The sequence below is a fragment of the Chaetura pelagica genome, unplaced genomic scaffold, assembly GCF_000747805.2.
Source record: "Chaetura pelagica isolate M959 unplaced genomic scaffold, ChaPel_1.0 scaffold46, whole genome shotgun sequence".
In the NCBI taxonomy this organism is placed as follows: Eukaryota; Metazoa; Chordata; class Aves; order Apodiformes; family Apodidae; genus Chaetura; species Chaetura pelagica.
In genome coordinates this window covers 2,260,301-2,283,530 of record NW_009954102.1, presented here as the reverse complement: position 1 = coordinate 2,283,530, position 23,230 = coordinate 2,260,301, and the positions used below count along the sequence as shown (strand labels likewise).

The window sequence follows — 23,230 nt, the reverse complement described above, 5'->3', positions numbered from 1 at the left end:
CCGGCTTCGAGGTGCCCTACTACAACCGCGGGCTGGTGCTGTACCGCCTGGGTACGGGGGAACCGGGGGGTGAGGGGTTGTGTGCCGGGTTTGGGGCAGCCCGGCTGGGCCTTTCGGCTCCTTCCCTCCGGGTGAGCTGGCTGGGTTGGGCCTGAAGGCGGTTTTATGTGCAAAAATAGGCGCCCGGGCCCTTCTCTGAAGGCCTTTGAGGCCTGCTTGGGCCTGTGGAGAGTCCAGGTGTGGGTCCCCTGAGTACAGAGCTGCTGCTCCTTGTGAGTGAAAGCATCATTAGGCCTCATTCAGCTGTAGTTTGGGGCAGTTACACAGAGATAACACTTCCTTCCTGTTGTGTTTTATTTTTGTTGTGTTTTTTTTGTTTGTTTGGGTTTTTTTTTTTCTCTGAAGGCCTTTGAGGCCTGCTGGGGCCTGTGGAGAATCCAGGTGTGGGTCCCCTGAGTAGAGCTGCTGCTCCTTGTGAGTGAAAGCATCATTAGGCCTCATTCAGTTGTGCTTTGGGGCAGTTACACAGAGATAACACTTCCTTCCTGTTGTGTTTATTTTTGTTGTGTTGTTTTTTTGTTTGTTTGGGGGTTTTTTTTGGGACAGGATGCTTCGACGAGGCCGTGGAAGATTTCAGGAAGGTGTTAGAGTTAAACCCCCAGTTTGAAGACGCTGCGCTGTGTCTGAAACAGGCTGTTCTTGACAAGGAAGCAAAACAGAAGCGAGGTTATTGAAAAATGCAGCTAACGGGGTGGGAGTGTTTGTGCTAAACACCTCATTTTCCAAATCCATGGGTAAAACACAGGATCATTTACCTCTGTTGTCTTACTGAAGAAACCTCATTCCTGGGCAAATGAGCCAACAACGGAAGAATGAACTATTTTTGGTTTTCATTAGTGTTGAGGAAAACGCTCATGTCAGATCTCTGTGAGATACTTGTACAGATTTTGTGCTGGTAAAGGTGTGGGAAGTTCAGTTAACAGCAAGTGAAGTCTGTAGTTCTGTTGAAACTGTTGCTGTACTCTTACAGATTGTTGTAAACAGGTTTTCGTGGGGGAGAAAAACTATATAAAACATTTAAATACTTTATATGGGAGCTTGTGAGAAGTACAATGATTTACTTATAGTAGTGTTTGTCCACATTTTAATGTATGTTGGATAGAAGCTGGCAGTGCAGTTGTTAATGATGAAGTGTTCCCCTTGAGATGCTGTGGTGACTAGTTTTTCCCCACTTTGGAGTGTTTATATGAAAACCACTTAACAGAAACAGTGAGACTTGCAGGAGGAATGTGGTGTTAAGAATTCAGTTCTTCCTATGCTCATTCACTCCCAGGAGTAGTTGCAAATTCCCTAAACAGGTAGGAAGAGGTAATAATTATTTGTAATCCCATTGTAGAAGTGTTGCACAGATCAATAACTGAATGAATAAAAATGAATGTGTGCTTTTTAATTTCATGATTGTAAAGAGCTTATGACAGAGGATGTTGTTGGGTATGAACAGTAGGATTTGTGGCTTTCTCCTTTTTAATGAAAAGGTGGATTTTTAAAAAACTACAGTGTGAAGTCAATCTGATTGAACTGGCTGTGAGTATCTGGGCAGCTTCACTTCTCACAAGGTAGGGAAGAGTGTTGCTGAAATCTAGAAATCATTGATAAGAAACATCCTGACACGTTCACAGCAATGCAAGTTACAATAAAAGACTCCTTTGATTGCCCACATGAGCATTAGGATTTTTTAATAATAAATTATGCTAATGACAGTTCTGCTTCTGGTGAGTTTGTCCGTGGATGATCCAGGAGCCTGCACAAGTGCAGGGCTCTCTGAAAGTCCTTAGGCATAAATCATGAGAACATCTTCCCCAGGAGCCTTGCTGAGATCTCCTCCTGCTTTGGGGTAAAGCTGCAACAGCCACAATGAGCAAATTCAGAGCACAGGGCTGAAAAATGCTGCATGGACCTCATGCTCCATGGCACTTGATAGCAGCAATTTTGGCTGGATGGAATTATTTGCAGTTTGGAAAGCAGGTTGTGGTGTCATAACTGACAGTTTTTTTGAAAAAGTTCAACTTGCCTGGATACACGAAGTACGTGTTTGGCTTCTGTTTTTATGTCTTAGTGCTCTGTCTCTGAAACAACATTGACCACTGAAGGAGCTGGCATGTTTCAAGCTGCCTTCATCTTAAAAATGGAGAACTCCTGCCAGCTCTTGGTTGATGGTGAGAAGGTGAGCTAGAACCTCTTCCTGGCTTACCATGCTAAGAACATTAACAAGACAGGATGAGCAGTTGAAAGCCCACAAGGTTTTACTTTGAGAGGAGGCACTTCAGATGTTCTGCACAGAACACTTTAAATGACAGGATGCAGCTAAAAAAGGTGAGCAGCAAATAAGTATTGTGGAAAACAAAGATGCTATTTAAAATATCCTTCCTACTTCCCAGCTTGTGTTGTTTTGTGAATGTTGCTGTTGCTTCTGATGCATTCATTGTTGGCACATAAATATTTCACTGGACTGGGAGCAGTTTTAGAGCAGATCCTCCACAGCAGTTCCTTGTCTCTCCTGTAAAAAGATGAAATGTCCTGGTGCATTTCGGCAAGAACTGGATTTCTTTCAAGGTAATTTTGACCAGAAGGGTGCTCACATTTTCCCCTTTCACATGCACGCATGAGTCACTCAGTTCTCTGGCTTTCCATCACAAAACCAGTTGGAGTTTTTGGTCTGAAGTGATGAAATAAACAGCATTTTGTGGTGTTCTTCCACTCAGGCCTGTTGAAAGGGTATAACCCCCTGTTACTGATATAAAAAAAAGCCCAGAGTTGAAGATGTCTTTAGTAACCTCCCCTTGTCCTGCAGTTTTTCCTCTTCATAATCCTTTAACAAATTAAAAGTCTTCATGGAGAGTAGTTAAAATTAATTTTATGTGATGTTCCCACGTGAAATTCAGATGGCCTCTCAGCTTGTCAAAGGAGCAGGGGTTGCGTGCTTTGGATGCTTGGCAGTGCAGAAGTGCTGTGGTTTGCACCTGCCATGGGCTTCAGGGGTTGTCCCTGCTAGGAAATGACAAACCTGTGTAGAGGGTCTGGGTCACTCCTGGTTGCCCTGCTCCCTCAGCCTCACCGAGTGGTTGCTGGTCCCAGTTATGGAACTGCACCAGCAAGTCCAGCAGGTGCTTGCTGCTCATGTGTGTCTCCTGCCTCTTTCCTCTGGCCAGAAATGTTTCAGACATGAATAATTCACAGCCTCTTTCCCAAGGTTTCCTGCCTATAAACCTCTCCCAGAGCCCTTGTGCTCCTTCCTTCACACAGCTTCCTCTGGCACCCTCCTTCATGCTGGAGCCCTCAGGGTGAATGTTAGTGTGTTCCCTGTAGCTGGGATTAATTATGCAAGGAGTTACAGGGTTCTCACCTGGTGATTCAGCTCGAAGCTTACAAAAACCACATCATTTCCTCAGGACATTACAGAATGGGTTTGTTGTTTTGTTTTGTTTTTTTCATTCAGTACTGGAACAAGTCTCCAAGATCTTACTTGCTGATTGAACAAGACAATAACATCATCGCCCTGTGCTTTTCCCTAGTGCCCTGCTTGTCCTGCTGCTGACACAGGAGGAGGAGTTGTCACACCACTTGCAGCATTGCAAGGCCTTCCCCTGGCTTTTGCAGAAAGGTGGGAAAAGCTGACAAAATCCCAGCTTAGCAGGGCACAGAGCAGCATGAGGGATGTTTCACAGATGTTTAGTGTGAGATGCAGTGTGGGGAACAAGGAGGGCCAAGGAAAGCTGTGGCGTGTTGAGGGGAAAAGGCTGGGCTGTCAAGTGCCCAGCATGTGTTCCTCTTCCATGTGCTTTTCTGACTGGACACCAGAGGTAAGTTAGTGTTAGAAACCTGAAGGTCTGTGGCTGTCACAGCTGAGGACTGCACTGTGCACTGTCCTTTCAGTAGGTAACCTTGGTAAAAAGTAAATTGGTAGTGAAAGGTGCTCTATTCAAGTTTGGTGGGGAATGTATCAATCAAGCTCAGCTAACCCAAACACACTCGTGTGACTCAGTGTAAAAACCATCATCTGCCCTGAACTGCAGCCAAGGGGGAGGAAGCCAAGGATGTGGAAATTCTCTGGCTTGTCTGTGAGGAGGTGGGAACCTGAAATCCCTGTTGAAATCGGAAAGCACTCTGTCTCACTTTATTCCTTTCACTCCCAGGTCTCCCTGTTTGCTGGGTAGTGGGGTGGATGGGTATGGAGCACTGCTGGACCCATGCTTGGCTTTTCAGAGCAAGAGGGAAAGATCTGGGATATTCCACCTGCTGCAGACAAGTATACCTGGATCTACTCTGCTAGACTGCAGAGTGATGAAACTTCAGTGACATCCCAGTCCTGGTCTCGCCTGGGTGAACTAGGCAGTGTCTTGTGAGCTCTGGTAGAAGAGCCAGCATTTTGTCATCATTATTTAACCTTCACCCCAGTTCACAACTTTCAAGCGTTTTCCTAAACGGACGAGTTTGTTACTGTTCGCATTAAAAAGGGGGAATGTGATCTCTTGGAAAGGCTGTGGGAGCAGGGAGGGGGCTCGGCTGCAGTGTTGGCTGCGGGCAGCAGAGAGCACTGCTCATACAGCAGAGAGGAAGGCATCTTCCCCTCCCGCTGCTGGGGGGGGGTCTTGGCATCCCAGCGCTCTCCCTTTCCACAAAACTTAGCCCTTCAGTACTGGAGAGCAGCAGAGATGCTGCCCCCTCCTCACTGCTGCTCAGCACCCTCTGCTGCTGCAGCCACGCCTGCACTTACACCACAGGCACCTCCTCAGAGTGGACACAGGTGGTCCTGTAAAAAAAGGCTTTCTGTGGCCACAGAAAACAAGATTCCAGGTAAGTTGTCCTTTCTACTCACCTTTGAGCATCTGCCCTCTCCCGTGGTGTCGAGTTAGCTTTTTCCATGCAGGGGCAGGTGAGAGGAAGGTGAGGAACTGACAGGTTTCAGAGATGCAATGTTGTAGACAAAAAATCTACACGAAAGGTGGAAAAAAAGGTGCCTTTGTGTTGCATGTGGAAGAGGCCCTGAGTAGCAGATTGCTTGGCTCTTTGAAGCCAAGGTTGATACACCAGATGGTGGTTGTTGCTCGGTAGCAAGGAGATGTTCACTGCTGACATTACTTTGTATGTTTTTTTATTCTTTTCAGGTTTACTTTGCATTCATGAGTAGCAGATTGCTTGGCTCTTTGAAGCCAAGGTTGATACACCAGATGGTGGTTGTTGCTCGGTAGCAAGGAGATGTTCTGCACTGACATTACTTTGTATGTATTTTTATTTGACTTTTCAGGTTTACACTTTGCATTCACATGGGAGGATTAGCAGCCACTTTATGAAGTATTACAAGAAGCAGCCATAATCAGAGCTGTAAGTCCATATGTCAACAGCTGGAAGAGACAAGAAGTGTTATTTTGCAGTCCTGGGTTGTTTTCTGTTTTCTTTTTTAGCCACTTCAGAGAGAGGTTACAGGTTACTAGATTTCCTAGTCCTGTGAGCAGGATTAGCACTCTGTGGTGCTGTGGTGATGTCCTGAGGCCTGTCTGGTCTCTTCATGCAAGATAGTTGTGGTCACTAAAAGAGTTAGCTCCTGTGCCTAGTTGCACTATTTAGAAAGCAGTCAGCACAGCAGAGCCTTTGGGTGCTGTTGGAGACACACAAACAGTGAAGTGAGGAGGGAGGCTGGAGATCTGGTTCTCCAATAGCAGATGAAGTTACAGGGTAAACTGTAGCAGTTTGGAGGACGTGGGCCCTTCAAAACAATTTGGAATGTGGCAGTGATTTGTACTGTTTGTTTTCTAACATTTTGGATCCATTTGCTTTCAGACGGGGGGAAATCCAGTTGAAAACCTGTTGAAATAGTATCTGGTTCCAAACCTGCCTGCTACAGCCCAACTCCAGCATGCCCTGCTCTACTGCTGGCATCTCCTCCAGAGCCATGCCACCTGTGTTTGGCTTGGCAGGTACCTCTCCTTCCTCCCTCTCTTACAAGCTCATGCTTAGACTTCAAATTCCTTCTGTTCCCTAGTTCTTGTCCCAGAGCTTACAGTTCTAAGGTCTGGTCTAAGGCCTGTGCCACAGGGCATGGTGACCTCTCCAGGTGAGTACTCGGGGCCTGATGTGCTTACCAGATCCAGTTTACATTCGTCATCTTCCATCTGGATCAACAATCCAGATTGGTCCAGCACGGACGTAGCCCTGGAGACTGGCTGAAGAGTGACCTGGAAAAGCTGAGAATGACACACAGGGTGTGTGTGCAGTTTGTAAAGAACACATGCACACTGCACAGGGGGTGCTAAGGTGTTAAAGTGTGCGCTAAAGGTGCCCTTACACAGTCCATGTTCGAGCCATTTCAGATGCCAAAACCCAAGGTCCTAAATCTCTTTAAAAACATCAGATCAGGAGTACTTTGCAATGGTTCTTGTTCTCCTGAACACCTACCCTTCCTCTTTCTGCTTGAGCTGCACTCTCCTCTGCAGGGGCTGCCAGGTGGTATGTTGGTAGGAGGGCATGCTGCCACCAAACAGTGCACATAGACCTGAGAAGAAAAAGTGCCACTTGGTCCATATCAAATCCTGCTTTGCAGAGCACCCTTTTGTCTTCTGCCTGCCTTTTGCAGGCTGCAGCTGATTAGACTTAGGCTTGTGTGAACACTTGCCTGTGGCACCTTCTAGCAGAACCTGCCTTGAATATCAAATTTGGTGTCAAAGAAGCCCTCAGGCAGTTTGGTAACTGGGAGGTAACAGGAGAAGTTAAAACCTCACGAGCTGCAGTGAGATGATCTATCAAAAGCTGTACAGAAACTGCATCTAGTGCTTGATGTAGCTGCACACTTAGGAAGCAGCACAAGCCAGAATCACATCATGTTTTTGTCTAACAAGTTCATGGGTTGAACTGCTTAGGAAAGGCCAAGTAAAAAAATTATGTAGTTACTTAAGCTGCCCAGGCAGGGGTACTGCTAAGGCTTCTATCAGTACACGTGCCAGAGTCCACTCAGCTGGGTGCAGTAGGAGCAGAGCACCCTCAGGTGACTCTCCTGGGTTTTCTTTGCTCTTCTTAGACCTGTTGAAGGAGGACAGAACCTCAAAAGTGTAAGACCAAACTCACAGGTTTCTGTTTCTCTGCCCATTGGGCTGGCATCTGAGGAGATTGTTGACTGGCTGGGACAGATGTGAGACAACAGAGCTGAACTTCATGTGGATATTATAGTGTATAAAAGTTGTCTTTACTGTTCTAGACATTTGAGCTTAAGTGCTACAAATCTGATCTAATACAAAGTCAGAAACACCAGATAAAAATCATATTTACCGACCAAACTCTTTTGTTTACTCCAACCAGTCCAATCTGAAGTCACTAAAACTGTGTCACAGAGTAGATTTGAGAAGAGAACTAAATTAAAGCCATGCACCAGTCAGGCTACTTGGGCTGAACTCTGGCCAGGTCTTAAGTCTGTGAGGTGTCTAACTCAGCTATTTTAAAAATGATCTTAAGAAGTTCAGAGGATAGGGTCCCTGAGCAGGAGGGGACCCTTTCACTTCATCTTACCTGTTCCAGTGGTTGTGCCAGGCTCCTCACTGCCAGCCTTTTAAAATGAGGAGGATGTCTCACCCTGGGGCTAACAGCTACCGGAGAGAATTCTGCAATGTACTCACTGCCGTTAATCTCACACCTATTTGAGAGAGGAGATCAACAGAACTAGAAGAAACGAAGGCTTTGCTGATGAGCATATTGGTAATTCAATGACTACTTGCCCATCCACAGTGATGTTCCATCTTGGAGTGCTGTTGAAGTCTAGAGACCTGGTTACCCAGCAGTTTTCCAGGTATAACTCAGTGTTGGGGCTTTCATCTTTCAGCTCCACCTCGAGAAACACAGGCTCCACAGGTCTCTTGAGTATTGCCATGTTGGGCTTGTAGAATTCCATGAAAGTTTCATCTCAAGAAAACATCAGGGGATTTTGTTGTTGTTTAATTTTACTTAAAATAGAATTTGCTTGGAAATTTTCTGGGTTTTTTTAGGAGGAGACTTACCTTTGGACACTCTTGAAACTGCACTCAGGGTTTGTCTCGCCCTTCTGTTTACTTCAGGAAGGGAAATATTAGGGAGTTTCTTTAGTGGGAAGCAGGGCATGTCTTAACAGTTGAGTTTAAAACTGGAAGAGTCACAGAAGTTTAGAAGTGGAGGAGGAGAATTGCCTACCTGCAAGGTTGGATCTTGGTACCATGGTGCCAGAGCCAAAGGGAGGTGAGGTGGATGGATCACTAGGAAAGGCACCAAGCACCAGGGTCTCTTTGGCTCGATAGTAGCACAAGACTGTTAGTCTGTTAAGAGGAGAAAGGGTCATTTTTGTGTTCACTTCCACTTTCTAGCAGTTGTACCAAAGTGAGCCATGTCAATGAGCAAGGAACTCCTACCTGTAGTCTGGATCTCTTGTGATTGTTGCTGTGCTCTGTCTTGGAAGAGTCTCTTTCTCATAAGAGATTTCGTTTTCATAAATAATGTGATCACCTTCCACCTGTGCAATATGGGAAGCTCATTAAAAACTCAGTCTTCCTCAGGAGCTGGGGCAGGGGAAAAAGGAAATACAGGGGGGAGAAACTTCCAGCAAATGTATCTAAGCGCTTACCCTTACTGAAGTGCCACAGGTAGTGACATGGAACTTGAAGAAGGCATGTTCTTCATTATACTCTCTAGGCTTGCAGGAGCTATCCCTTAGTTTGGTTTTACTCATATCAATGGCAGGAACTGTCTTCATTTGGGCAGATACCATTATGGTACCATCTGGGTGGCATACTGAGAAAATCAGAGAGTTGGTGATAAACTCGAGGAAAGAATCACAGATCTTTGTATCGATTGATCAGTTGTATAACTTACTTATAAATGATGATGGATTAAAACTGCAGCTAACGGAGAACATCTGTAAGGTCTCCATAGTTCTCACTTTCCTTAGGGCAACATCAAACCTTGCTTTAATTTTCTGAAAGGACACTTCCTGTGAAAGGGGTGATGGAAGAGGTCTCCTGTTAAGGCACGTGATCCATATGCACAAAGTTCTGCTCTTTACCTTGTGCCTCTCGGATACTAACAAGTCACAAGAGTTAACTCAGTGTGAAAACCTGAGCCTGATGCAACATGGGGGAAGAAGTTTTCTTCTATGAATTGATTGATCACTGTCACAGAGATATTTTTTGGCTGATTATTGTAGAATAGTTTGGATGTTTCTTACAGCATCAATTTCCCCCTGCCATGTCTTAACATTTCTACAAAACATTCTTTTTAAAAGAGCTTCCTTCATAAAAGCTGTATTGAAATAATTGTTTCTGGCCCAGTGCAGATGGGACATTTTGCCTCATCTTACTAAAAATCCTGAGGACTTTGTTTGTGAAGACCTGGTACTTATCTTTTACAGACAGCTGAGCCCTGCAGGTTGCATAAGAGATGGCATTACCACAAGGGTCCATGTCTGATGCCTCTTGTCCTCCTTGCACTGCCTTAGATTCCTGGATGTGTAAAACTACAGCACTACAAACTGTGACTCTGGCTGTCTGAGCAAAGAGTCCTATGTCCTTCAAAGGGCTGCTGTAAGGTCCCATGTACCTCATAAATGATTCCCACAGCAAACAGAGGTATTTGCAAGATCAGGTGTGTGGAGTTGGTAGCTGCAAGATACCCATTGGTAAGGGCAATGTGCCGGTTCAGGAGCTTGTTACCAAGATAGAGGTTCCAATACTGGTGCAAGCCAAAAGCAGGGATGGCTAGATACAGGTTTTCCTCATCACAGTAACCAACTGCTTCTGGTAGTTCTGCAGGAAGAAGGCGTGATGAAGAGTTAGCAATGAAGGAAGGTTAGAGACATGATGTTTGACCCAGGCGTGGATTTCTGTCATGGATAATTTGGCACTGGCTCTGCAGCAGCTCTGCTATGTGCATGCTGGCATCCCCTTGCAGGGCTTTGGCTGTGCTGTGGATGGAGCACTTCACCACCAGTGGGACTGGGAATCATTGTGCTTTAGCAGTGGCCTGCCAGCTTGCTTCCAGGACTACTCCCTGTTTTAGTAAGGCAAGCTGAGCTATGTAGGTAAATGGATAATTTTGGTCAGTCTTCTTTGGGTTAAGCCCAGAGCTATTTCAAAGCTAAAACAGCACAGTCAGGAGATTGTCACCTTTGTGGCATCCAAAATCTAAGACGTTTGAGAAAATACCAATCAAACTTCATGACTGCTCAAATAACCTGCTAACCACAGCTCTTAGTGGCTGATTGTCTCCTCACAGAAATGCTGTCTTTGGACTTCACAGCAACGTGCTTGAGTCAGTTGAGTTCTGCCCTGGACACAGAGGCAGAATTGCATTTGAGGACAAACTGAAACTTGTAGCAGTGTCTGAAAGTTTTGCCAGCAGATGTATGTTCAAGTTATGAGGCATCTTGTTCTCTGAGTTGGCAAGCCAGCTCCTTCTACACACTAATTTTTATTGCTCCCAGTGTCTCGAGGGCAGACTGTCTTGCCAGTATGCAGAAGAGCTGCCATCAGAAAAGCAGCATGTTGGCTGTGTTACCAAGAATGAGCTATTGGAGGGTGGGGTTTTCCCCAAAGCTCTCATCCTCAGTCTAGTGCTGTTCTCACTGAAGTCGATGAAAACCTGATCCATGCTTGTGATGCAAACCAGGTAATATCAGGGGTAACCTTACCAATATCAGCAACCACACACTCCACCTGTGCCAAATGATAATAGAGTGTCATCTCCGGGCCCACACTCAGCGTGTAGTTAATGAGGAGGGTGTATATTGTTTCATTTCTATTCACATACTGAAAGAGAGAGAAGAATAAAGCTGCAGTAGCAATGGCTTCCAAAACAGACAGGCATGTATATCCTGAGCAGCAGTAAATAATTATTCCAACACCCTCCTCTCCCCTGCAAATAGCTCGGCCTCCAAAAACATCGCTTCGGTTGGCCTGAAACTTATTCAGAGATCTGGACTGGATTCAGCAGCTCTTTCAGCCAAACATAAATGTGGAGAATGTAGTGCCTGTTCAGAAAATGGAGACAGCAGTGAACACAGTGGTGTTTCCTCTGTAGCCCTCTGGTGAAAGAGCTCACAGGGGGAGATCAAGGTCCCACTCCTTATTCTTCTTTCCTCCGAGTGTGGGCTGAGCCCAGGAGAGTAAGTGGTCGGTAAAACAGGAGGTGTGAGGAGATGCTCTGAGAGATCCCCTCATTTACTTCACTAAAAGTGCTCCCAAAGCAAAACCTGCTGCTCAACCTGAAAGAAATTTTTTGGCTCACTTTGATCCTTAATGCAATTTACTTGTGGTTTGACTGCAGCCTGGAACTATTTGTACAAGTCCTCATCCTGTGCGTTCACAATGTTGTTTCTTGTGACAGAAAATAGCATCACAGGATGGCAGAGGACTTGCAGTTATGCATCCTCCCTCTGACACGAGGGGTTGAATTCCCTCTGTGAGTTTATACTTTTCACAAATATTTAGACTGCAAAGGGTCTGAAGCTTAACAAAACTACATTTCCAATCCCCCGTGCACACTCGCAGGGTGCATGGCCTGGACCAGTGGTCAAATGGCTCTGCACCAACTCAGAAATTGCTCAGGAATGACTGGGTGTTGGTAACTGGTGTTTGCATGGTTGCAGGAACTGATTTGTTTTTCCAAGGCACTCCTGTTTCAAGGGACAGCATTTAAGAGAGATTTGACAAACTGCTCCCATGCTGGGTGTGCTGACAGACACCTAAGGAAGCTTTGTTTCATGCCATCAAATCACACGTGCTGCTGCCTGTCTCCTAGAGACCTAGGGAGAGCAAGGTGGGGACACAGGAGCTTCTTATCTTGATTCAGATGAGCTCAGAGTCACTGACACCTTAAAGAGTGACTAATCAACAACTGTTAATAGAATCAGACTACGTTCTGCAAAGGGACTGCCCTACCTGCTGCACTCAGCTGCTGAAGTGACCTGCTGTATCTTACCTCTTTCAGAACATAGGGGTGATCAAAAGAGACTTCCAGGATAAATCCTTTTGTTCTGTTAGAAAAGGGAGTTTCGTAAATCTTCAACCTGTGGTGCTGGGCTTCCCTCGGGGTAAATGGCACATTTCCTATAGTGATTGCCACCAGAGAGACATCGGGGAGAAAGTGTCCAAAGGCAACATTAAATAGCCTTTCCTCTGGCACAGTATCTGCAGGGAGAGAACATTGAATTACTGCTGATGTGGATCAAGTAACAAAGGCTGTTGGGGTGGCCTCCCATTCAAGTTCCAGGAAACTTAGCCAACAGGCAATTCTTTAATGGCTGATTAATGAGTGTTTGTGTTCTAGTCAGATCTTAAATACTCTGAGTACATGAGAATTGCTTCAAGCTGCAGGAGATTAACAACAAATACACACAACTTTATAGAAAGTGGGTCCACTGACTTTCTAGAGGTGCACTAAGATGCGTGGTGACTTTCCTGTAAAGAGATCTGGAATCTAGTTTAGCCACAGAAAACATGGAAAAATGATCAAAGTGTATGCTAAGATGTTCTCTTTTCATTCTATATCAGTTCTCCAGACAGCTCCAAAGATCTTCAGTGTCTTAATGCATTGGAACATATCACTAAACTGCACCACTGGTTGGCACAATCATTACAGAATGCTCCCAAGATAACAACTGCAGGCAGTTTGGGGGATCAAATGCCATCAATCAATGCTGTCCTCAGACAGTTTTTCTCCTCAGTGTGATAATTGCACAACACAACATCTTTATTCCAGGGTCCCACTGCTCCCTGGAAAAAAATCTGGATGTTAATGTCAAAGAAATGTTTATGTTCTTATCAGCAATTTATAATTTTCTTTTCACCCCACAATGGTGGGTGGTAAATGGTGCCTTCATTAAGGCTAAAGGATTAGATTATTTATTTTTATTTGGTAGTACCTTGAATCTTGACTTTGGCTAGCAAATTGAAACTGAGAGTTGAGAACATTCTGGAGAATATAGGTGTGTGGCAGAGCTCAGTTCACAGAATCACAGAATTGTCATGGTTGGAAAGGACCTCAAAGATCACTGAGTCCAACCATCAACAGAAAAAAAACCCAAACCCAAAAGAAAACAACCCCACAAAACTCCACAACCTCAGCCACTAGAGCATGTCCTGAAGTGCCACATCTACATGTTTCTTGAATATGTCCAGGGATGGTGATTCCACCACCTCCCTGGGCAGCCTGTTCCAGTGTCTGTCACTCTTTCAGTAATGAATTTTTTCCCAATATCTAATCTAAACCTCCCCTGGTGCAACTTCAGGCCATCTCCTCTGGTCCTATCGTTCTTTACTTGGGAGAAGAGGCCAACACCCACCTCCCTACAACCTCCTTTCAGGTAGTTGTAGAAGGCAATGAGGTCTCCCCTCAGCCTCCTTTTCTTCAGCCCAGTTCCCTCAGCTGCTCCTTGTATGACTTGTCCTCTAGACCCTTCCCCAGCCTGCTTGCTCTCCTATGGAGTAACACGTAACACAGCAAAAGCACGAGATTGTAAAGCTCAATGAGAGGAATGACTTACTGTTGATAACAGTTGGTATTTGTGGCATGAAAGGTGTCATTATGGATTTGATGACAGTATACTTCGTGGCTTGCCAATCTGCATCTGTCCACGTGTGCTCCAAGAACAAGTCAATACTGTAAATTACTCCATAAACGCCACCAGATATGGAGCTCTAGGGGGTAAAATTTGTCATTAAGTCTTCATTCTCAAAAGCTCAATAGTGGAATTTAACCTGAATATGGTTAATATTCTTACACTAGAAAGAGAAAATGGTATTCCAGGACAGTTTGGGATGCAGTTTGCTAGGGGAGCTTGTCTGTGTGGTTTTTTTGCTTGGCCCATTTGTGTGGTTCATGTTTGGCTCAAGTACTGCAGAGATTCTCAAAAAGGAAGTAGTAGGTTTGGGAGGGTGTTTTTACAATGCCTGGACTACCAGTCATGTCTCTCATTCTGCCCCATTTCACTCTGAAAGTTTGTCAGTACTTCCAGTTCTTCAGACCAAGTGTGTGGGATGTTACAATATACATAGAGATGTGAGTGTTCACTGATGCACACAAAAGTGAACTTCTGAAGGGGATAAATGAAAATCACACCAGTGTCAAATTCACAAATGGAACTGGTAAAGAGCCCTGTGAGAATATTGCCAGCTGCTTTTTATATGTCCCAGATCAGGTTGGATGGAGTTTTGAGCAATCTGATCTAGTGAAAGATGTTCCTGCCCATTGCCAGGGGGTTGGACTAGATCTTTAAAGGCGCCTTCCAACCCACACCATTCTATTCTGTTCTACTGAATGTTTCTTTTGATGCTGCCTCTGTACCTGTAAATTATAGATTGACAAGGAATATACTATGTCGAAGGAGGTGGCTGCACCCAAACTACATGCTGGGAACCTGTCCCATGCTAACTCATGCTGTCTGTTTGGAAATTGTCTAGGAAACTACTCCTTGACCCAGACCAGAAGTTTACCAGGATGAGTTTCCTAATGCAACAACAAAGACAATTGAACTCCAGTGCCCAAGTGTCCTTCACTCTTAAGTTATGAGTGTATCTTACAGATTATTAACAAAAGACAGTCTCTTGCTTCTGTCATGTTTTGTAACCAGAGATATTTCATTTCTGAGTGTTTTCAAAACACAGAGAAGTATCTAGATCTTCCAATATTTCTCGTATCACAGAATTTTAAGCAGCAGCCAATCACTATTTGGACTGATCATGATTCAGAAACATCTTCCACAGAACAGGCCCCCAGATTTGTTAGTGTGTGAGAGGCTCATACTAACCCTTAACTTGCCTCCTTCTGCTCCAATGGGGATAGTTATTCCGATGTGTGTCTCGTTGTGCTCCAGGAAGTAGTTCTTTTCCTCAGGTTTTGCTATGACTCGACCATCAACTCCCATTAAAATGCTTTTAGACATAAAAGTGGATTCTTGGACCACTAGTGTGGGGATAACTCTTGGCACAGTCCATGTAAGTGTAGTGTCAGTGAAACTGATGCCATCTGTTGAGGTAGAGAGAAAGTCCCAGAAGACTGGTTAATTACCAGTCAGTCTTCACTCGGGCTCCTCTTCACCAGGTTACCTTTGCAAATTTCACTAATGAAAGACCTTGTAGGGTATTAGCCAACTGCTTGCTGTTCTGTGACAGAAACCCTGGCACTCCAAGTAGACTTGAATCACCAGTGATCACCAGTGAGAGTTTTTCCCAAAGAACTGACAGTCATGCTTCTCAGCTACCTGCTCTCCTGTCCTGGTCCCGGGAGCTTTGCCTTACTGGCAAAAGAAACGGAGCACAGAGCCTCCTGTTTGGACCTTCTCCTTGAAATATTGGCACCAAGATCATGACAACTTAAAACCTGCTGCATTAATCCATCACATTAATACTGCTCTGTGAGAGATAGAAGATGCAGCCACCACTGCTCTGCAGAAAGCCAGGTTAGCTCTGTCTCTCCAGATAAAAGGTCTAGATGAGTCCTAAGGGTGCAAAGCTCCATCCTCTGCATGGAGTTATGTGACAGTGGAGAGACAAGACTGTGGGGTTAGTCCCCAGGAGGCTTCCTGGCCCTTCTGCAGCAGTTTTACTTGTCTCCTGCTCCCTGTACCTAACAGGGGGACTTGAGAAACCAGAGACAAGGCATGACGCTGCACTGGAACACAAGTCCTGTAGCATCACAGCAGGGAATGTGTTTGTCTGGGACTAAAGCCATGGACCCTCAGCTCATGCTGCTCTGAGAACAGCTTGTAAACCTCTTCTCTCACAGAGTAGGTCACGGGGAAATGGGGAGACTGTGTTTTCTGCTAGGTCTTAGGTGGTTATTTCTGGAGAACAGGGAAGAAATCCTTACCAACAGGACAGGAGACTGTTGTGTCAATCAGCAGAAGCAGCCACCGCTGCCTGTACATGGAAGTGGAAGTCACCATGTTCATATTTACACCACTGACCTGTTGGGATGCAGGACAAAAAGAAGGGCTGATGTTTGAGGGAGGCAGTGGCAACAGCACAGGTTTGTGTCTGGTTGAGAGCAGGAACTCACCACGCTGAGGGCAGACTCGTTGCTGTAGTAGGGCGCGCGCAGGTACACCCAGGACAGGCTGTTGTTGAAGCTGTAGCCCAGTTTTGTTGCATCACTTACTGTTATTCTCTTTCTCCCTGAGGGAGAAACAAACATCAGCTGCCACAGCTGGTAGGCGACGTTCTGAGTCTGCAGGAGAGAGAGGAGCTGTGTCAGATGGAAGCCCACCAGAGCCTCTTAAAAATGATGATATTGTGGCACCTTTTTTCCTACTAGAAGCTGGAGTAACTGGAGTGGAACTGGACACTACTAGTTCACCCCAGGCAAGAAAAACCCTTGATTTATATAAATATAAGGAACCCTATAACTCTTTAAGGTATTTTTACAGATAGTCTTATGGCAGCCCTGGAAGGAACTTAGACTGGTGGCCTTGAACAAATCCCCTTGGACAAAATGCCTGTGCTGTTAATAAAATGATTGCCTTTGTGTCTCTGGATTGCTGGAGCAGCCCTGAGGCCAAATGACAATCTGCCTTTTGTAGTACGTGTCCATATTGTGTCAAATATAATGCCTGTACTGCTCTAGAACAGTGTCCTGAACTGATAACCATATGGGAGGAGAGTCAAAAGGAAAAATGGGCATAAGGAGCAAGTAAGACATGAGGAAAGTAGGACAAGCTTGTGTATTTCCTCCTAATACTTTCCAGCCTCATCTTAGGGACTCCTGACCTATCTGTAGCTTCTTTGTATTTTCTGTGTCTTAATGGATATGTCCTCAGTCATCTTTTCCAGTCTCCTCTCAAGATCAAGCAAGATTTTAGCAGCTCCAACATCTTTTGGCAGGAGTTTGACAGATTCGCTACCCGTTGTGTGAAGAACCACCTACCTTTGTTTGTCTTGAACTCAGTTTCCACTTAAGTAACAAGCACATGGCTCTGTTCTCCCACCTAAATCATCTTTTTGCAGTCTAGAGCTCTAAGAGAACTTGAGAGGTTTTTCAGTACTTGATGGCATCATTGCCATGTCCCTTTTTTTTTCTGAGATGGAGCTATGCCCCTAGGATGACTCGTGGGACTAGTCAGGAGAGTCAGGCTAGGAACTGTTGGGAATGACTCCTCTTCATACCTCTGGCAGGGCAGACAGCCACGCCACGGTGTAGTCATTTGAAACTGCAGGGACATCTGTCTTCACTGACACCTGGGGACACAGAGGAGAATCTGTGGAACAAACAAATCTTCACCAGGCACGGGGAGCGGAGAGATGGCTTTCAGATTTCATCTCTGGTGTCTGTCAGGGTTTAGCAAGTTACATTCACTGGGGGTTATTAGAGTGTTTCCAAAGGGGCTCTTGATGGTGGCAACTTCTGTGGCATTAAAATGAAAGTTAAAGCTGTGACATTTATGGGGGTGCATGTACAGGGGAATACTTTGTGTATAACCAAGTAAATCCAAAGTCCTGGTTTGTATCTGGTGAGCTGTAAACTACTAGAAAATCTCTAAAGATCCCTCTCTTCAGGGGCATCTGGCTCTCTCCACAGTAGTTTTAGGGAGCTATTGGCTTTGACCAGGCTGTGTCCCCCTTCCCATGCAGGCTGAACACCTGAAACTACAGGATCCTCACTACCTGAGGCAGATGCTCTGGTGTAAACCTTGCCAGCCTGTGCTGCAGTGAGGTGGGTTCTGGATGCTGAGTTTGGAGTCAGTGTTTGCCCCAGACACCTGTACCACGGTTGAAGTGTGTTGCAACATCCAGACCTGGCTGCACAGCCTCAAGTCCTAGCAGGAGAAATATGCTTTCTTCATGCTGCCTATTGTAGGTGCATACAAAGAGACAGGGAGTTTTGTTCAGGGTCTTAAATCTACAGTGGTGTGTAGATGCTGGTAGCAGGCTGGACAACCAAACTGTACCACCCAGCCAGAGGCAGGTTCTGTCTCACGATGACATCCTGTGAGTTGTGTGACACAGGAGGGGTGCAGCTCTGCAGACTTTAATTATTTGAGTTATAAGGATGACATTCTCACAGATGCTGCAGCACCTTGCAACATAAAGGTACCCTGATGAGCTCAGCAGGGGTGCCCTGCCTGACTACAGGTTTTCTTGCAGTGGCTTGACCTACATCATCTGTACAGTTAACTGAATTTCACTGCATGGAGAATACTCATGGTATGTAAATGTGTTCCTAATCAGCATCTGCAGTTAGACCCTCTGCTGAATATCCACAGACTGCTATTATCCCTGGTTCACAGTGTGAAATCACCTTCTGACAGGAATTTGTGAAGGTTGTTGTGCCCGGTAGGGAGTTTGGGTGTAGCTTTGCTTTCAGTGGGGAAGCTTTTACCTCCATGTAGTTTTCTTCACATACAATTTCTCTTGAAGCCCACGAAGGGTAGGAGCAGTACATGGGGTAGGTGTAGGTGACAGCTGCCCTCATGCTTGAAAATGAAGAGACCTTGATGTTCACAGTCAGTGAAAACAGCTCATCTGCCTGGGAAGAAAAACAGGCATTTGAGCAGAGAGTGTGGAAGGTCCAGGGGGTGGCTGCATGGGACTGACTAGCCCAGTGTCCTGCTTCTGACAGTGTTTTATAAAGAGGAGGACAGGTTGAGAGCTGTAGTGATGGTTCCTCCAGCAGACCACCCTCCTTAAGTTGCTTGTGTGCAAGGGCTTTCTGAGCCAAAGATGTTGCCTCAGCACTTTCAGCCTCTGCCTCTGATCACAGCTCAGCACTGCTCTGGCCACAGTATTAAGGAACAACTTAGTCAGGGGAAGATCTGACCTGCCTCACCATGGGGTTCACCTTCCTCCCATTCATGACTGTTACGTGCCTCCTCATGGAGAGAAAGTGCCAGAGCTTTTCGTTGGCTGTAGGTAGCTCAGATCTGTCTTACAAGTGCTGGTATGTGTCTGTCTTGACTAGCTTCGCCAAGAGCTCCTCTTGGTCCTTCAGCTTTCCAGGAGCCACAAGTGAATCCATGAGCTGTGCTTCCATCTGACATGGATGTAGATTATTTTTTTTTTTCTACAGAAAAAGGCAATACCTTTCCAGAGAAATTTCCAGTCTGGAAATCCAGGTCATGGCACAGCACACCATTCACCCCCCGTTCTTATTAGCATAACCCCTGCCCATGAAGTTTTACCTTATTTTTTTTTTTATGTGGGGCTTCCAGGCAACCAGACTAAACATGGACAAGCAGCAAAGTTTCTACTCTGATATGCTCTGTTTCCAGGCAAACTGCATCTCAACTAACATACAGAAATTGGAAATCCAGGCTAAACTTTCGCACAAATTTTAGGAAGGGGTGAATCACCTTCCAGAGATGCCAGTTTCTGTGCAGTGACTATTGTGGAAGCCTAAACAGCTAGTTTAGACTAGACATTATCTTTTAGATGGCTCAAGTTATGTGATACAAATCTGGGTCTAATAGATGTGTGTGATCTAGGTCCCTAGGCATGTGTTAACAGGCACATTACCACACGAATTAAGCCAGGAAATGGTCTGCCAGAATCACTCTGCAAATGTTGCTTTTTGAAGCAGATGCCTACTTCTTTCCAGAGAGGCTTTCAAGAAACTGGCTGGCAAATCAGCAGTTAGAAGGATGTGCTTGAGAACTGGCAGCTGGTCAGCAGCACTAGGCTAAGTGTCATTTCATGGAGAGAGGAAATCCCATGCCAGTCACGCTGCACAAACCTCATCCTGGAGAGCCATTGCCTGCCCATTCCTACACACCGTCAGCACTGACTCCTTGAGGTCACTGTTGAGTTCTCAAAACGTGCCACTGTCTTCTGGTTTGGTGGGTTTTTTGGTATCAGGGGAAGGGCCCCGGGGGTGGCTCCGGTGAGAAGCTCCCCCTGCCCCAAACCCAGCCAAAGAGCCATTAGAGGGACAATAGATGCACCTCTGCCATTGACATATGGAAGAACTGATATTACATCTAAGCAGAGAAGGGCTTGGAGGAGAAGAGCTGAGCTGGAGAGGCAGAGGGTGGTTGGTGAGGAGGAAGGGGCAGAAGGTGCCCAAGCAGTAGTTTCCCTGCAGCCCATGGCGAGATGGCAGCTGTGCCCCTGCATCCATGGGGGGTGGGACATTCCCTGAAGGTGCCAGGAGGGGTGAACTGGCCACGGTGGGAAGGACTCATGGAGGAGAGGTTGGTGGAGGATCTGCCATGGGAGGGACCCTGTGGGGAAGCAGGGCAGGACTGTGAGGAATCCTTCTTCCTGAGGAGGAAGGAGCAGCAGGAACCACCAGCTTGTGAGCTGACTCTAAACCCCATCCCCTGTGTTGGGGGGAAGGAGGGAGAGAAACCGGGAACAAAGGGATTTGGGACTGGGAAGAAGGGAGGGGTGGGGTAACATGTGTGAGCCCTGCTCTGGGTGTGTCTGTGTCCTGTGTGGGTTTGATCAGTGAAATTAAATTATTATTTTTCCCCAAGTTGAGTCTGTTTTGCCTGGGACCTTAATGGGTGAAGATCCCTCCTTGTGCTTTTGTCTCAACCCAGGAGCTTTGTCCTCATCCCAGAGTGTGTGTGAGGGGAGTTGAGTGAGGGGCCATGGGGCTGCTCCTTTGCTGTCCTGTTGGGCCCAAACCACGACATTAATGGCAAGCCAGGCAGGAGAGAGACAAGGAACCACGACACACTGAGATGCCATACGATATCCCAATGATCCTTTTGGAGAGGATGTGCTTCCTGAAGTGTTTTCCAGCTGGGTCTTACCTCGTTGGCCACGTGGCAGCCGAGCACCGATGCTCGGAACACGGGGTTGCCCCACACGTCTTCTGACAGGACGTAGCCACAACGAGATGCAAGTTTCTCATCCAGCAGAACGGGGCCAGCGTAAGGATCTACCGAAAAAAATGGAATGATGCATGGGTTGGAAAGCTCAGGACAAGTTGTGACCCCTCAGGCAGGTCTCCTCTGGAAAGAGGTCCAGCTGGGTTGGGTGTTCTCCAGCAACATGTGCTTTTAAGGAGCTGGGAAGCTGTGCTGGGATGGGTTAGAGTGCATGAGGCAGTCTGGCATGTCTCAAGCTCACCCACATGTTCATTTTAATGCCCATTTCTATGTATCCAGAAGCTTGTGCCACAGCCACCATGAAGTACTATTGTGGAGTTTCTCTGAGGCATCACATACATTTCTCCCTCCCTGATTTTACTCCCTAGAAAAGACTTAGGGGCTATCAAGCCCAACAATTCCTAAAAATCCTGAAGCTGTGATAACCTGCTGCTTGCTTCAGTCAAAGGCTGAAGTCACGGACCTATTCTGGATGGGACTTTTACAAATTGGGCAGGTTTGCTGCTCACCTCTGCTTGGCAAGGTGCTGGGTGCTGTTAAACCTATGGGGGAGCCAAGCAACAGGCACGATGGGAGCTGCTCTCAGCTCTTAGTGCTTAGTTAATAACATCATATTCTGTTAATTATCTGCACTCTGATTAAGGGACTATTTCAGTCTTGGGTTAGACACAAGAATTTGTACAAATAGATAGGGTTTAACTAGCTGCTATTGTACTTTCTTGATTTGTCTGTCATCTTTATATTTCGAACAGTACTAATGACTGCTGCTTCAGTAGATGTTTTCTTGCAGCCAGGATAGACTAAGGAGATAAGCTAGAAGAATTTTGGAAGAAGAAGGAAGAGCTTTTATGAAACCAGCTGATAGAGCTGGAAGAAACAAACAACCTTTTCATGCCTGAAGCCTGGCCTGTTTTTTCCAGCGATATCAGTTGCTCTCACAAATGCTATCACTTCTCCTCACACCCTTGCTGTGCTTGACTTTTTCAGTTCTGCCTCCAAATCAACAGAAAAAAAACCCAAATCCAGAAAAAAAGCGGGCTGATCTCAACAGAAAGAAATCTGGTTTGGGGTGAAATCACATGCTTTGTTCAATCTGCTGCGAACGTTTTCTGGTTTTCATTTTGGTTAAGTAGATTTTTGTTTTCCTCAGCAAAATGAAAACCCTTCTTTCAATATGAAATAGGGTATTTAACTGCCACTGCAATGTTAAATAAAAAAGAAATAATAATTGAAAAAAACCCAACGCCTGTAATTGCTGCAGCACTCACTCAGCCCCTGTTGAGAGTGTGTTTTCTGGGTATTATTACCCAGCCTACATTGCTGATGTAATTTGTGCTGCCCAGGACATATCCAAGCTGCAGTGCCACCTTTCTGTCCTCACTAGACATGTGTAATGGCTCAGCAGAGGCAAGAATGGAAGACAAACGTCAGCCCTTCCTCCTCAGACCATCCTTTCTCCCATCCCCAGCATATTAGCTGTAAGGGGCAAAGGGAACTGTGACTGTAGATAGAAGCTTTTCTCATCTGTAAAGATATTGGACAACCCGTGGTGTGGGAGGCCAGGACTATTTACAAGGATGTTCTGCAAGCTTCTTGGGATCAGTTACCAATTATTGTGTAGATGACAGCATCGTCCAGATCACACTGTGATCACTTAGGTGATTCCCCAGCTTCATGGTACTCAGGGCAGCCACTTGTGACTCACCATTGATTTCCAGCTGGAAGAACTTTCCCTGGAGCAAGAGTTTATTCAGTTTCATCCAAAAAATCCTGGAGCGGCAACTGCTCTCTATAAAACCTGGTGGAAGCACATATAGAGCAGATGAGCAAGTGAGACTGGAAGGCAGAGAAAAGGCACATCTTGTTACAAGCAAAATAACAAGAGCTCTCATCCTTGCCTCTCCCCACTATCCTTTTATCATGTTTCACCAACCTGGGGGAGCCACCTGCCTCCCTTGTCCCAGCCAGAACAGCAAGAAAAGCAGCCAGATCCTGCAGTATAAGGACACGAACAAATGATGGGATGAACAGAGGAAAAAAAGCTCAAGATGAAAAATGCAACCAAGGCAGCAACCAAAGTCTGATTACCTGCATAGCCAGTAACCCACGGCCTCCATCTGTCCCCAGAGACCAGTGCATGAGCAGCCAAGTAAAGTAAATCTGACCCAGCTGTGGAGAGTGATCTTGGCCAGACCCAGGAGGAAAGGTAGAGCTGACCTTTCAGAACAGAGAGATTGTGCTGTCTTCTCCAGACCTTGTATCTCAATCTGCTTCTTTTGCAGAGGGAAGCCTGGGGTGAAGCCTGCAGTGCTCTCCAACGTTATCTGAGGTCCTGGCAGCAAGAGGCAACCTCCCTCTGGCTGGCAGGGCACAGCACCCTTCTGCCTGGTCTTGGCG

At 45.9% G+C, this 23,230-nt stretch overlaps 1 protein-coding gene across 1 annotated transcript; it reads right to left on the bottom strand.

Moving 5' to 3' along the window:
• Nucleotides 1–1,831: 1,831 nt before the first annotated feature.
• Nucleotides 1,832–22,819, bottom strand: LOC104392955. The gene is made up of 20 exons (XM_010002401.1): nt 22,767–22,819; nt 22,539–22,631; nt 20,756–20,883; nt 18,382–18,528; nt 17,169–17,240; nt 16,066–16,233; nt 15,877–15,973; nt 14,816–15,033; nt 13,553–13,706; nt 11,989–12,197; nt 10,700–10,817; nt 9,610–9,815; nt 8,887–9,004; nt 8,639–8,805; nt 8,427–8,527; nt 8,212–8,333; nt 7,764–7,947; nt 7,558–7,681; nt 6,141–6,242; nt 1,832–1,900 (listed from the first exon to the last, which is right to left on the bottom strand). The coding sequence occupies exons 2-20, from the start codon at nt 22,591–22,593 to the stop codon at nt 1,832–1,834; spliced, it is 2,559 nt and encodes an 852-aa protein (XP_010000703.1). The 5' UTR covers nt 22,594–22,631; nt 22,767–22,819.
• Nucleotides 22,820–23,230: the final 411 nt, after the last annotated feature.